The sequence below is a fragment of the Centroberyx gerrardi genome, chromosome 9 (assembly GCF_048128805.1).
Source record: "Centroberyx gerrardi isolate f3 chromosome 9, fCenGer3.hap1.cur.20231027, whole genome shotgun sequence".
NCBI lineage: Eukaryota > Metazoa > Chordata > Actinopteri > Beryciformes > Berycidae > Centroberyx > Centroberyx gerrardi.
Window position 1 is genome coordinate 21,362,266 of NC_136005.1, and position 16,124 is coordinate 21,378,389.

General features: G+C 43.1%; 1 protein-coding gene across 2 annotated transcripts; it reads left to right on the forward strand.

Annotated features, from left to right (window-relative positions):
- The first annotated feature begins 3,132 nt into the window (after positions 1-3,132).
- LOC139924153 (uncharacterized) lies at positions 3,133-6,973 on the forward strand. Of its 2 annotated transcripts, XM_078285808.1 has the most exons (6): positions 3,133-3,246; positions 3,779-3,892; positions 4,037-4,204; positions 5,380-5,496; positions 6,067-6,259; positions 6,302-6,973. In XM_078285808.1, exons 1-6 carry the CDS (start codon positions 3,198-3,200, stop codon positions 6,474-6,476), a joined length of 816 nt encoding a protein of 271 aa, XP_078141934.1. In that variant the 5' UTR covers positions 3,133-3,197; the 3' UTR covers positions 6,477-6,973. The 2 variants fall into 2 exon arrangements, with proteins under 2 accessions (XP_078141934.1, XP_071771217.1); XM_071915116.2 differs by having other exon boundaries at positions 6,067-6,973.
- The last annotated feature ends 9,151 nt before the right edge of the window (positions 6,974-16,124 follow it).

The following is a 16,124-nucleotide window of genomic DNA, read 5'->3' on the forward strand; positions in this document are numbered from 1 at the left end:
GAATACAGGTGGGACTGATTGCGAGGCGGGAGGGACACTAAGCAGACAAAAGACTGGGCAGACGCCGCATTTGGGAGAAGCCTCTTGTTGCTGCGGTTCGGCACTCTTTTGGGAGGGAGGGTATCGTTCGCAGTCATTTAGGACTGCCGGCGATGAAGACAGCGAGAGCAGGTGGTTAACTGTTCCTGTGTTAGGAGGGGAGGTCTGCTGCCTCCTGTAGAAAGTTAGGGCCGGGACCATAGAAGAGTGCCGTAGCCGCCACCGCTCCCTGAGTGTTACTTCTTGCCGTGTGGGGTGTCACTGACGCCGGCTGAACTCTGTCACTGACGCCGACTGAACTCTGTCACTGACGCCGACTGAACTCTGTCCACGCCGACTGAACTCTGTCTACGCCGTCCAGCGAAGCCGTTTCCCCGGGGAGTTGGACGGCGTCTCAAGCTCAGACCCCGGGGGAGGGTCTCGCCGAGCGGGCGAGCTAAGTAGCCATACACGCATAAAAATATTGTGTATTCCTGTATGTGTGTAGGTAGGTCTGTTTTTAATAGCGTGGGGAGGGAGAACAGATGAGGGAGGGGTAACGGCAAGCCCATAGGCGGGATATTCATCTCGTTCCACTTTAAAGTGGTGATGGTTGTGTAGTGCAGTGCCTGTGCAGTGTTGTTTGGGTGATATTTGCAGTGCCTCCAGTTTAGAGGGTGCCAGCGTGCCGTGTTCGAGTGGTGTGCCTTAAGCTAGAGTCTAGCCCTGTGTGTAGTGCCTTTCAACTCCGTGGAAGCTTTTGATTATCCTAGCGTGGCTAGTTGCCCCTAATTGTTTGTAGACCCCTCGCCATTTTATGAAGTCGCTCATACATTTGTCTATTTAATAAAGATTACCTTTTTGTACTGTACATTATTGCATTGTGATTATTCAAAGGCTCTGGCATTAATAGCAGTGTTTTCCTGCTAACTAAGAACAAAACTCACATTCATTACAATATGTTTAAAAAAACAGTAATGCAACCCATTACAATACTTTGAGTGCACCGGTAGAAGTTGGCAGACCCGTTGCCAGGGCTCAGTCTTAAGGGGGCATATGAACGGCATGAGGGGGCACAATTATTATTACATATTTTTGATAATCCGATATGCTATTGTATTTGTGCAGCACTGACGCATACTAACTATACTGAGGTCGCATACTAACCAAATTGGTCTCAAATAGATTTAATATGTCCCGATGTATAGGCCTAAAATTATTCGAATGCAGTAAGTTATGATTATAACGTGGAGAGCGGCAACAAAACTGGCGCATTCACAATGCAGACATTCGCTGATTAGACAATTGGCACCAATCAGGCGCACTTACAAGGTTTTGTAAACAATTGGCTTTAGAAAATGAATAGATGTCAGGGATACAATGACTAAATGGGGGAGGTTGGCACCGCAATCAGTGCACTTGCAAATAAGATACAGTATGACCGACGCGATCATCACATTAAACGATCAACAGCAGATACAACCAGCCTAAAGATACCATGCCAAGGTCATCCACCGATAATCCAACAGGCAGTTGTGGTCCAAATACCGTTCCTGTGGTTGCAGCAGTAGTCGGGCTAGTCTGAGATCCGCGGCCGCCGCAGGTGCGACCGCTGCTGCTGCTAGGCTGCATTCCTGCGGCGCCATCTCCGCCATCAACATCACGGGGCTTGGGTGCAGTGTCCGATTTGGAGGCTGAATCTGATTCCTCCAATATAACGTTAGAGGAGTTGGAAGAGACTGGCGATTTAAACCATTTACGAATGTCCATTGTTAAGCAAATAGCAAAAGCAATCCTACTGGGAAATACAGCTCGGCTCGACTCCCAACTGAAATCGCGCGGTAACCATGGATGTATTAAACTATGGATGAGGCATTCAAAGATGGCGGCCCATTCATTCCAATGAAAGTTGCTCACCCAGCGCATACCAAGCCCCCAGGAAGAGCTCTGGGCTGTGCGGCGATTTTGGCGTAGTGGCCAAACTCGGTATTGCAAGTCACGTGATGCCATGGGGCCCAAAAAGACTTTTTCCCATAGACATACATGGGGAAAGACACAGCTGTAAAACTCCGGGAAAATTTTTCTGGGTATCACTCAAAGTCAAAAACGACTCTTTGAATTATCAAGTTTTAAATCATTGGGTCCATTTTTCTTTGGAAGCCACCAAGAGCCGTATCAAGCTGTATTTTCTGGAGCTCCGTGAACGCGCCTCTAGGCCACAGGAACGCTCCGTGCGCATTCACCGCTTCTACTTCCACTGTTGAAAGTTTTCTGACATCCAACATTCGATCAGGCCCTTCTCTTGCCAGCTGTTGTCATTTAACCGTCTGCAAGACCCTTTTGAAGGCTGTCTAAACTGGCTTGACCGTTACAGCTGGATATCATCTGCATAGCAATGAAAATGGATATTGTGACAGAAAAAAGAATAGCACCTAAAATGGACCCCTGGGGGACACCATAGCGAATAGGCCACCTAAGCTTACGTGATACACATAAAATGTGATCCCATTTGTGTTAATTAGATTGATTGATTTGGTTTTGATTTTGTATGGTGTACAGTATAAGCCAATTGAAAAGACACTAAAGTGTATGGACAGTAGAGGGCAGTGTTGCACTGTGGCTCCACTCTGTAGCCTACTTTAAGGTAGGCTAACATTGATTGATTGATATAATCCCACACAGGAGAATATGCATATCTTTCATCTGACATAAACGACATGGATGTGGCACTGGAAAAACATCATTTGAACATTTATTTAGATATGATAGATTAATAATAATGATAATAGATTTGATATTATACTATTGGTGTTTTTTCTTCCAAGACTATTGTACATAAAAGTAGGGCAAGGGAGCCATTTCTAAAATGGGCAACTTCTGGTTGGGAGAGCAGTAAAGAGATATGTTAACATGTGAGTACTAAAATACCCTGATCATCAGATAGAAAATACCCCCATACAGGTTAATGTCACATGCTTTTTGGAATGCATACTTTTTGATTTGTAGATTACCTGGTGACAAACAAGACAATGGTGGTTCCTGTCTTCCTGTTCCTGATGTGTGTACTGACGCACATAATGCCCTGGCTCAAGGAGAGTATAAAGGAAGTGTGTTGTACAAAATCACTGTTCACCTGTGGGGCTGTCTGAACTCCATCTCTTTCTTTCTCTCTGTCCAAGATGAAGGTGATATTGGCCCTCTTTCTCACCTGGGTTATCTTCAGTACAGGTAAAATTTATTTTGTTATGTTAGTGAAGCAGATCTAAGGAAAATATGTCTGTATGCATATCTAAAGAGTTGTCATGTTAAACCATAAAGAAAATAAGCACAGATCCTGTACAGGCCCACGCCGCATGTGTTCAATTCAGTTCAATGCGTTGCATTGAAGCATTGCTACACAGGTATTAAGTTTAACTTTATTTTCACAATGGGAGGCTCTGTCAGATTGAGTACAATGCTGCTGGTCTACTGGTCTGTGCATCTCCACATGACAGACATGATGTGATGTGCACATTAGGTGCATTAGAGATCGATTTACATACATTTCTATACATTGGCCAACGTTTTGCCCCCAAACAGGGCTTGAAAGCTGGCCTTCATCGGCTTGCCATTCTGAGGCAACACTTGTTTTAATCTAAAGATAAAAAGTACACCTAACTTGCTTTGTCAACTTAAAGGGGATGTGTCAGTGTTTATATTTGTTGGCTTGCTGGAGTACACTGTATCCTAGTATCTATCACAGCTCTTTTCTTCTCTACAGCTGAGACGACGCAGTGCTCCATGTGTGATGATTTCTCAGACCCAGACTGCACAAATACAACATTAGTGTCATGCCCTTCCTCAGTACCATTATGTTTCACAGCAACAGTGTCAAGTAAGTCACCTGTTTAATTCACAACAAATATTTGACTTGTAGTGCGTGTGCGTTGTGTTCAGTAGTGTCAACATGCTAAGTGAGGTTGAGAATGTTATTCCTGTATAATTTCTTTGCTTGTTGATTTGTTTGTTCACACAACAGCATCACTGAATCTGGGCAATTTCAATGGAGTGAAGAAATCCTGCGTACCCACTGCCTTCTGTGGCAACCTATCATCTGAGAACATATCCATTAACCTGGGATTCACAGTGCTCCGTGCAGCTGCTCGCTGCTGTAACAGTGACAGCTGCAACAACCAAACTCTGTCTGGTAGGACATTTCATATATACTATCATCATTCTGACTGAGCTGTGATTCACTTGACACGTCGTTCACATGGGGAAAAAAACACAGGGAATGCTCTTGTGACACTGGCTGACTTGTGGACTCATAAAATGTTTCAACTTCTATATCTGAAGGAGCTATGCCAATAATATGTAACCCACAAATGTAGCCCTATCCCTGGAAAATCGTTGTTCATACAATGTGTCACTATTTGTGGTTAGAAGAGACATCAGGGATGTTTTGGTTTTCTTGTTTTTGGTTTTAGGAGAGACTTGTTCATGAGCACAAATCCTGACTGAAAGATTTTAATTTAATTCTGTTTTAGAGTGGATTTTTGCTGTAAATGCCTAATTCCTCATCGAAACAAAAGTATATCCCATCACAGAGAAGCATTTTCTTTCCAGGGTAAGGGCTTTGTAAACTTAGAAATATAATGGAATACACTAGATTACATAAGACCTGTACTTTGAGTCTCATATCTCTAGAATCTGTACTGAAGGCACTTCAGTATTTTTTTCCCCTCTAGAAAGAGTTTTTTGATGTAAGAACACTTAAGCTAAACATGGATTTTAAGTTTTATTTTGAAGTTTCAATGTTATTTATTAATTATAAAACTTACAATACAATAGAATACAAGACCTGTATTTCAATTTTACAACAGACAAAAGAAAATTTTGAAAAACTGTTTTTTTTTTTTAATCTCTAAGTCTAATGCTCCTAGAGTCTAGGTGTATATAAAGTACATGTGGATATACATTTATGTCCTAAAAAGAATTTGGGACTGAACAAGCATTGTTGAATTAAAAAACTCACATCATCTTATCTCATTATCATTGTCATCAGTGATTTGACAGACAGAAGGAACAGAAGGAACTTTGAATATTTACCTCCACAGTGATACTGGTGCTGGAATGCTGTTTTACATGTTGGTTGAAACTCATTTAGATCGATAGACACACACCCACACACACACGCACACACACACACACACACACACACACACATGCACACTAAACAAACAGAGTCCCCACACACAGAGAGCTTTGAGAACTCTTGTGTGGTAAACATTGAATATTTTGTACAACATATGGAGTGGAGTTGGAGTTGGAAGCTAGAATGAGAGGATGATCGTAACGTATCCCATGTGATTTCCTCTTTAGTTGCCAGAGGTCAGCCCAATGGACTACAGTGTGCCTCCTGCAGTGGCTTAGGAGACAGTGTGTGTAGCAGTACTGTCAACTGTGAAGGAGACGAGGATCGATGTTTCAATGGCACCGGTGAGTTCAAAGGTCATGTGCAAGACCACTTCAATGGCACTTTAGGGTTCAAGTCATATTTTTTGAGACCAGTGTTAGGGAAGGTGTCTGCAATTGCTGTTTATGTGGAGAGTTTAATTTTATATTATTTAATATATAAGTTATTTTCACAAACACACTCTTTGCCACAACAACAGATGCGTTATATCGTCTAGATAGTCATTTAAAGGATAAATCCACCCTAAAACACTTTTAAAAACAGCTATTTGAGATGAACATTGCATTCCTGGGTCCATTTTGTTGTTTGTTGGTGTATTTTTCTTATTCCTGTGGCCAAATGTAGATGACATGAGGTCACACTGAGATATTTCCAGCACAGCTACAGCAGAGTTTAACAGCAGAAAAACAGCACTTCATCGCAACATAACTCCTGGAATGCACTGAGCATCACAGATTGATGATATAAAACAGAGTATCCACGGGTGGATTTTTTCAATTCTTTAAGTCATATTATTATTCTAACACATAGTTGCATGGTGACATGATGCCGCCAACAGCATTCATGGCTGTCTGTGTTTTTCTCACTGACAGTCACCCTTCAGTTGCCTGGGCCCGTCACCGCTCTGACCCGGGGCTGCACCTCTACTTTCCTGTGTAACTCCTCCGCACTGCTGCCCTCGCTCCAGGCCCTGCCCTTGTTCCCCGCTGTCCTGAACACACTGTCACTGGCTGGACTCACCTGCTGCGAGGGAAACCTCTGCAACAGGGACTCATCCACAGCAACCTCCCCCCCATCCACAGCAACCTCCCCCCCATCCACAGCAACCTCCCCCCCATCCACAGCAACCTCCCCCCCATCCACAGCAACCACGTCAATGCCGACAACCACAACCACAACCACAACCACCCAAACACCGACGACTGCTAGTGGCACCTGGCGCATCAGACTGGGAGTGTTTCCTCTGCTGCTGAGGCTCATCACCTTCACACTCATTCAGTAGTGGCGGAGGTGTGAGACTATGAGCGTGGGCATGCATACACACAGACACACACACCCTTACAGCCTCTCTCTCTCCCTCCCTCTCCTTCAGTCTCTCTCTCTCTCTCTGCGTTCACTTGAGTTCATTGATCAGAATGCACGAGCCTGATGATAGATAATAATTTGTGATTTCTTTAAGTGGAATTAATAGAGGTTATTCATCTTTTTTAGTTAAATTCTGCCTTTTGTTTTGTTACTGTGATGTAATTGTCCCAGCAAAACGCAGCCTAGCAAAGAATTGCTTTTAATACACTGTACAGGTCTAGCTTTGCTTTATGTGCCTATATGTTTTTACACTGATACAATATGTCCTTCCACTATTTAGCATATTGTTTACAGGATAAACGTGTGCCAAAACATTCTTTGGTGAATATTTTAGACACATAAATGTTGCATTGAAGCTTCATCTTAAAGTGTAAAAAGTTCAGTACACCAATAAATATAATGCTTTGAAAAACCTTTCATTTTCAAACTCTCATTTGTAAAATTGGATACTGTTTTCCTACTGAAGTTTCTTCACATTGTATAGTGCTATTATGTGTACACCTACAGGATATGAAATATGTATGAGGCAGACCCTTATCCACAAGGTTAATAGTATGATTTGAAGTGCATAGCCATCCATCAGCTGGGGACATCATTCATAAACTCTCAAACCGGTGTCATTGATTCAAAGCCGTCCTATTTCTGAAGACAAGGCTGAAAATGACATGCCCAAAATAAAATGGTTACTGTTCTTGAACCCCTGTGACTACAGGCAAAAGCTTGGTCATTCCTGATAGGTAGGCATTGGGAGTTTCTTCTCCAAGTGTCAGAATTACTCTAAGTATTACTGACACTGAGTAATACAAGCTCAAACACAGTGGAAATTGAAATTTCATTCTCACCTAAAATATATATATTTTTTGAGTGTAGACAGTTACCTGTGGCTGTGCTATTTCAGCCTAGAAACTCAATGGAGGCCTGACCAAATCCAGGTTCAAAGTAGATGGAAAAACAACAAAAAATGAGTATTTGGCAATGTTTTTTATAGGGTAAGATGGGGCAGATTTCCAAATGTCCATTTGGAAACTCCAAATTTCAAAAACATTTATGTCCTAAAAAGAATTTGGGACTGAACAAGCATTGTTGAATTAAAAAACTCACATCATCTTATCTCATTATCATTGTCATCAGTGATTTGACAGACAGAAGGAACAGAAGGAACTTTGAGTATTTACCTCCACAGTGATAAACTGGTGCTGGAATGCTGTTTTACATGTTGGTTGAAACTCATTTAGATCGATAGACACACACCCACACACACACACACACACACACATGCACACTAAACAAACAGAGTCCCCTTGACTCATGACTGACTCATAGCTAAAACCCTTGTCCTGCTTGGCAGGGGACTTTCCTTCATACATGAAAAAGTTCCACGTGTAACCGCACAGGGAGTCTGCCAGGACAAACAGTTTATATCCCCATTTTGTAGGTTTGTTCTTCATATATTGTTTGAGTCCAATTCTTGCCTTTGATGCGACCATTCTCTCATCTACCGAAATGTTCTGTGACGGCTGAAAATTGCTCACGCAGGCTTCCCTATGCTGTGGTACAGTGGTTTGATTTTGCACAAGCGGTCAAAGGCTGCTGTTCCTCTCTTTTTCTCATCCTCAGCATCCACCTTTGGATCGCTCAAATGGAGAGCAAAGGTGATGGCCAGAAATTTCTGATATATATTCCGATATTTTGTACTTTTTTTTTTTTTCACTTTCCCTTCCAGATGTAAGCATTTAGTCATTGTATCTATACCCTCGGATGAGGCGGCCAATCAGATCAGTTGCTCATTAGTATAAAATCAGTGGTCACAGAAAACAGACTGCTCTTTACAGTGGAGATACTGAGAACCCTAATGTATGAATAATACATCCAATAAAAATAATAACAAAATGACCATACTTTCAAATGCTATGTTTCTTTATTGCTATGGAGATTGTTCTTTTAGAGAGAGCGGCCGGCTGGTTTTATCATCTTCCAGATACGACGGAAGAAGGCACGCACTCCCTTCTTCTTCTTCTTCTTGTTTTTATTTGCATCTGTGGAGAAAAAAAACAATGAGTATTGAGAGATGTTTTTATACGAGTCTCAAAGAAAATGGAGTTAAAAAAAAAAAGTTCTCCTATTATCAAAATGATCAACAACTCACCGCTACTCCCTGCAGCCGCTGCACTGCAAATCTCTGGAGTCTGAAAAAACAAAAGACAGAGTATTTAATTATCACACTTAATTGTAAAACTGATGCTCTAAGTTTAGAGCAGACATATTTGATAGTATAATGAATATAGTGAATTTTAGCAGACGTCAGAGAAAGTTGACAAAACAGTTATGGTTTATATGTGACATTTCAATCATAAACCACACATCTTTTTTATCAGGTTTTTTTTTTTTTCCTACCTCAGAGACAATGGGGGCCGTCACACTGCAGTCAGAGACCTGAACCTGGGATGCCTCCTTCCCAGAATCCTTCACTCCTTTCTGCAACTCTTTCAGCCCATCACCAAAGCTCACATCCTCACTAGTCTCCATACTGACCAAGGACACCTTCACTGACTGTGAACACAAAGGATTTTAAATAAATAAAAGTGTGTCAAACTGTTTTCTCAGTACAATGGTTTGTAGATGCTTTAAAACCAAAAATTTTTTGTGACATAATGTGAAAACAGTAAGGATTACCAGCTCAGAAATCAGCTCTTCATCAGAGTCTTGTGGAGGAGCCTTCAGCTGCTGAGGCTCCGCCTCTTCTGGCTCCTCAGAACTGGCGAGGCGACGGCAAGGCGGGCCGGCTGCGGCGGTCTGGACTCTGTAGTCCATCTCCTGTACAGCACACATGACAGCCTCCCTGGCAGTGAAGATGCTGTCATCAAAGTCCAGCAGCTTGAATGATGTCAGCCGGTCCTCAAACCTGTTGTAGACCTTAGTGATCATGGCTTGGGCCACTGATGTGGAGATGCGACTCAGAAGTGCTGTTGGAAAATGTCCAAACTGAGAAAGACAAGGATCCGCTGTGTCTGCCAGCAGTGTGCCAATCTCAGCAGTGGCAGCTTCAGCCCTGCTTCCCCCAGCAGCAGCCACGATGGGACGCTGAGCCTGGGATGGTTTGTCCTCAGCTGGCTCTGGTTCCTCCAGAAAGAACTTCAGAGCAATCTTCACCACCTTTGGCACCAGGGTGGCAGTACTTTGCTGAAGCATCTCCAAGAGTGTTACTGATTTTGCATCACCAGCAGAGGATGGCTCACTGGTGCGGGTTAGGCAATAAGCAGCAGTGTTGGTCAACCTGTCATTCCAGGACAGGAGGAAGGTTTGCACATCCTCCTCTGCTCTTGGGCGGATGACAGCAACGAACATCTGAAGGCCCTCCAGTGTGACCTTCATGTAACAGGGAGAGAAAGAGAAGAAGAAGAAGAGTGAATCTGAATGACTCCTACAGCGGAACTGTTCCAACATAGACTATGGAGGATTTTGTCCTTACCTTTCTGCTGAACAGCAGTGAAAGGCGACTTTCTCTCTCTAGCTCTTCCCACAGCTCCTGCGCCATCTGTCTGAGACAGCGGTGCCTCGCTACAGTCCAGACCTGTGCACATCAATGATTTGTCAGTCTCAACATGAACATAATGTAGCTGATAGAAGATTAATGTAACAGGAACGTACACTGAATGTAAATATGGGTTCGGTTGAAGATGTATGTTGTATTTACCAGTTCAGCCATAAAGAGCTTTCTCGCCTCCGTCTTCTCTGCTATTTCCTGGAACCTTTAAAAGTATCAAGGATTCTTTTTTTCTATCTTTTCACAATGTTGTGCATTTGTATCAAGTTTTAATGTAATATGCCAGTTTTCTGTCAGTTCAACAATCACAGACATGAACAGTTTGACTCACTCTTCCAGGAAGCATCTTCCTGCCAGCAGCCAGGTCTTCATATTTCCCACAGATATATGTGGAGGAACTTCATCCTGCTGCTTCATGAGCAGAAACTGCCTCATGAGCTTCTTCTGCAAGACAGATTTAGTGTTCGCTTTGAATCAGTTAACAGGATGCCATCTAATGCTCATGAGTTACTTCAATATGAACTATGCATGTTTACATTTACAATGAGTCAATGACTAGACTCACCTCTGTTTGGTAGAAATCCTGCTCCTTCTCAGAAACACTTTCAAGTACACTGCAGTCAGAGACCTGAACCTGGGATGCCTCCTTCCCAGAATCCTTCACTCCTTTCTGCAACTCTTTCAGCCCATCACCAAAGCTCACATCCTCACCAGTCTCCATACTGACCAAGGACACCTTCACTGACTGAACACAAAGGATTTTAAATAAATAAAAGTATGTCAAAACTGTTTTCTCAGTACAATGGCTTATGGTTGCTTTAAAACAACACATTTCTTGTGACATAATGTGAAAACAGCGAGGATTACCAGCTCAGAAATCAGCTCTTCATCCCGAGAGTCTTGTGGAGAAGCCTTCAACTGCTGAGGCTCCGCCTCTTCTGGCCCCTCGGAGTTGGTGAGGTGATGGTGAGGCGGGCAGGCTGCGGTGGTCTGGACTCTGTAGTCCATCTCCTGTACGGCACACATGACGGCCTCCCTGGCAGTGAAGACGCTGTCATCAAAGTCCAGCAGCTTGAATGATATCAGCCGGTCCTCAAACCTGTTGTAGACCTCAGTGATCATGGCTTGGGCCACTGATGTGGAGATGCGACTCAGAAGTGCTGTTGGAAAATGTCCAAACTGAGAAAGACAAGGATCCGCTGTGTCTGCCAGCAGTGTGCCAATCTCAGCAGTGGCAGCTTCAGCCCTGCTTCCCCCAGCAGCAGCCACGATGGGACGCTGAGCCTGGGATGGTTTGTCCTCAGCTGGCTCTGGTTCCTCCAGAAAGAACTTCAGAGCAATCTTCACCACCTTTGGCACCAGGGTGGCAGTACTTTGCTGAAGCATCTCCAAGAGTGTTACTGATTTTGCATCACCAGCAGAGGATGGCTCACTGGTGCGGGTTAGGCAATAAGCAGCAGTGTTGGTCAACCTGTCATTCCAGGACAGGAGGAAGGTTTGCACATCCTCCTCTGCTCTTGGGCGGATGACAGCAACGAACATCTGAAGGCCCTCCAGTGTGACCTTCATGTAACAGGGAGAGAAAGAGAAGAAGAAGAAGAGTGAATCTGAATGACTCCTACAGCGGAACTGTTCCAACATAGACTATGGAGGATTTTGTCCTTACCTTTCTGCTGAACAGCAGTGAAAGGCGACTTTCTCTCTCTAGCTCTTCCCACAGCTCCTGCTCCATCTGTCTGAGACAGCGGTGCCTCGCTACAGTCCAGACCTGTGCACATCAATGATTTGTCAGTCTCAACATGAACATAATGTAGCTGATAGAAGATTAATGTAACAGGAACGTACACTGAATGTAAATATGGGTTCGGTTGAAGATGTATGTTGTATTTACCAGTTCAGCCATAAAGAGCTTTCTCGCCTCCGTCTTCTCTGCTATTTCCTGGAACCTTTAAAAGTATCAAGGATTCTTTTTTTCTATCTTTTCACAATGTTGTGCATTTGTATCAAGTTTTAATGTAATATGCCAGTTTTCTGTCAGTTCAACAATCACAGACATGAACAGTTTGACTCACTCTTCCAGGAAGCATCTTCCTGCCAGCAGCCAGGTCTTCATATTTCCCACAGATATATGTGGAGGAACTTCATCCTGCTGCTTCATGAGCAGAAACTGCCTCATGAGCTTCTTCTGCAAGACAGATTTAGTGTTCGCTTTGAATCAGTTAACAGGATGCCATCTAATGCTCATGAGTTACTTCAATATGAACTATGCATGTTTACATTTACAATGAGTCAATGACTAGACTCACCTCTGTTTGGTAGAAATCCTGCTCCTTCTCAGAAACACTTTCAAGTACACTGCAGTCAGAGACCTGAACCTGGGATGCCTCCTTCCCAGAATCCTTCACTCCTTTCTGCAACTCTTTCAGCCCATCACCAAAGCTCACATCCTCACCAGTCTCCATACTGACCAAGGACACCTTCACTGACTGAACACAAAGGATTTTAAATAAATAAAAGTATGTCAAAACTGTTTTCTCAGTACAATGGCTTATGGTTGCTTTAAAACAACACATTTCTTGTGACATAATGTGAAAACAGCGAGGATTACCAGCTCAGAAATCAGCTCTTCATCCCGAGAGTCTTGTGGAGAAGCCTTCAACTGCTGAGGCTCCGCCTCTTCTGGCCCCTCGGAGTTGGTGAGGTGATGGTGAGGCGGGCAGGCTGCGGTGGTCTGGACTCTGTAGTCCATCTCCTGTACGGCACACATGACGGCCTCCCTGGCAGTGAAGACGCTGTCATCAAAGTCCAGCAGCTTGAATGATATCAGCCGGTCCTCAAACCTGTTGTAGACCTCAGTGATCATGGCTTGGGCCACTGATGTGGAGATGCGACTCAGAAGTGCTGTTGGAAAATGTCCAAACTGAGAAAGACAAGGATCCGCTGTGTCTGCCAGCAGTGTGCCAATCTCAGCAGTGGCAGCTTCAGCCCTGCTTCCCCCAGCAGCAGCCACGATGGGACGCTGAGCCTGGGATGGTTTGTCCTCAGCTGGCTCTGGTTCCTCCAGAAAGAACTTCAGAGCAATCTTCACCACCTTTGGCACCAGGGTGGCAGTACTTTGCTGAAGCATCTCCAAGAGTGTTACTGATTTTGCATCACCAGCAGAGGATGGCTCACTGGTGCGGGTTAGGCAATAAGCAGCAGTGTTGGTCAACCTGTCATTCCAGGACAGGAGGAAGGTTTGCACATCCTCCTCTGCTCTTGGGCGGATGACAGCAACGAACATCTGAAGGCCCTCCAGTGTGACCTTCATGTAACAGGGAGAGAAAGAGAAGAAGAAGAAGAGTGAATCTGAATGACTCCTACAGTGGAACTGGTACAATACAGACTATGGAGGATTTTGTCCTTACCTTTCTGCTGAACAGCAGTGAAAGGCGACTTTCTCTCTCTAGCTCTTCCCACAGCTCCTGCTCCATCTGTCTGAGACAGCGGTGCCTCGCTACAGTCCAGACCTGTGCACATCAATGATTTGTCAGTCTCAACATGAATATAATATAGCTGATAGCAGATTAATTTAACAGGAACGTACACTGAATGTAAATATGGGTTCGGTTGAAGATGTATGTTGTATTTACCAGTTCAGCCATAAAGAGCTTTCTCGCCTCCATCTTCTCTGCTATTTCCTGGAACCTTTAAAAATATCAAGGATTTTGTTATCTGTCTTTTCACAATGTTGTGTTTTAATGTAATGTCAGTTTTCTGGCAATTCAACAATCAAAGACATGAACAGTTTGACTCACTCTTCCAGGAAGCATCTTCCTGCCAGCAGCCAGGTCTTCATATTTCCCACAGATATATGTGGAGGAACTTCATCCTGCTGCTTCATGAGCAGAAACTGCCTCATGAGCTTCTTCTGCAAGACAGATTTAGTGTTCGCTTTGAATCAGTTAACAGGATGCCATCTAATGCTCATGAGTTACTTCAATATGAACTATGCATGTTTACATTTACAATGAGTCTATGACTAGACTCACCTCTGTTTGGTAGAAATCCTGCTCCTTCTCAGACAAAGAGGACGGTCTCATGAGTTGGACTTGTTGGAGAATGACCTTGGTGTCCATGACTGACAGACTCCAGGTCAAACTCCTGGAGAAAAGCAGGAAAAATTCAATTCATGAGAGTTAGATACCATCACTGAAAACTACAGATTTAAATCAACACCTAATATCCTCACATTGCTAACCCTAACCACGCAATTTGTAAAAGATATGTAAAGATATTTAGGTAACTAACTTAGAAACGCTGTTTAAAATGCTGAAAGAATCTCAAGAATTCACAAACCTGGTACAAGGAAAATCTCTCAAGGTCTTTTGATTGCAGTGAGTGAAAGAATACGCGCACACAGATGGTTTAGATAGCTGACAATTCAGATACCAAGTGACTGATCCAATGTCTGAAATGACCGATGTTGTGTCACACTACAGTTCTGTTCCAGTGTATGGAATGTAGCCCACTATGGCATCACCATTGTGACGTGTGAGGTTCCTGACAAGAAAAAGTTACAATGTGGCAATACTGAAACTATTATTATTATTATTATTATTATTATTATTATTATTATTATTATTATTATTATCATTCTTATTGACCTACAAAATCTTTGTATAAGGTATACACCAACCGGACCAGGTCATCTTTGGTCTTCAGCCTAAACTCTAAAGGCGAGGATGAGCTGAGGATCGCTGCCTCCTGCTCATAAGAGGCCAAAAAGTCTGAGTTGTAGCTTGCAGTCAGACCTCGCTGAGCCTTAACAGGCATTAATGAAATCTTTAAAAAATGTTATGTCAGTGTAGTCTGTTCACATGGCTATACATACAAAAGAGAGAGAGAGAGAGAATTGGCAGCCTGGGCGCTCCAGAGTATCAGGACTTAAAGAGCCAAATCAAACGGCATCTCTTTGTATCAGTAAGTGCTGAATTCTATGGGCATCTCTCCTCAGTGATTCATTGACACAGGCATTTTATCTCCCATAGCACTGAACACACTTAAACACAGTTAAACATCTTGAGCTGTAATTTTATTCCTCCTTTATTTAGCCAGGAAGGTCCCATTGAGATACGATATCTCTTCCTCCAGCGAGTCCTGGTCAATATGACGGCAAAAGCTGAAAGTTTCACATAAAACAATGTTCCACATAAACACAGACTACATAAAAACATCACAATAGGCAAAAACCATCAATCTACACCATGAAGTCTGGTCATATTAAGTTTAATTATTTCTAATGAGTAGAGATGAGACTTTAATCTCAGAATTCTGAGATTAATCTCAGAATTCAAAATTTTCATGTGGCCCTAATCCTCTTCCTAGCGCTGCTGTCCAATAGGTCGGCTATATCCACACAAGGCAAACGCAGCCCCAACAGTTGAATCCAAAAAGTGATTAGAACACTTCCTTTCAACACCCACACAGCAATGGGACCTGCCTACATCCTTCCTAAATGCCGCGCTCAGTGCCACCCTTGCCTGAGTCTGTGCCCCACCTTAACCACCCCAGTCAAAATGGCCTGGACACGCCACTGACTGTTTTATTGACAGACAGCACCTGTGTTTGTTGTATTTTCTATCATTTGGATTAGCTCAAGGAGAAAACGAGCAAAGAAGACCTTTAATTCCTTTAAAGGGGCAATAAGTATGTTTTTTTTGTTGGCAGGGTTCATCCATACCAACATAATTGAATTACAGAACAGCTGTATTTCAGCCAACATACACTGGTTTAATAGAACCATTAAAGTCAGTCTGGTTCCTTTGCTTCAATCACCACACTCATCATGTAAGGACAGAGAGGATTACACCCATCCATGTACTCCCCACCCCTCGACTATTATACATTACATATTATATATGACTAATTTTGTTAATCAATTCATCTGTATATTTGTTTATTTATGTATGTATGTATGTATGTATGTATGTATATAAGCAATTTTCCAAAGCAAAGTTGTAATGTGTGTAAAAATATACA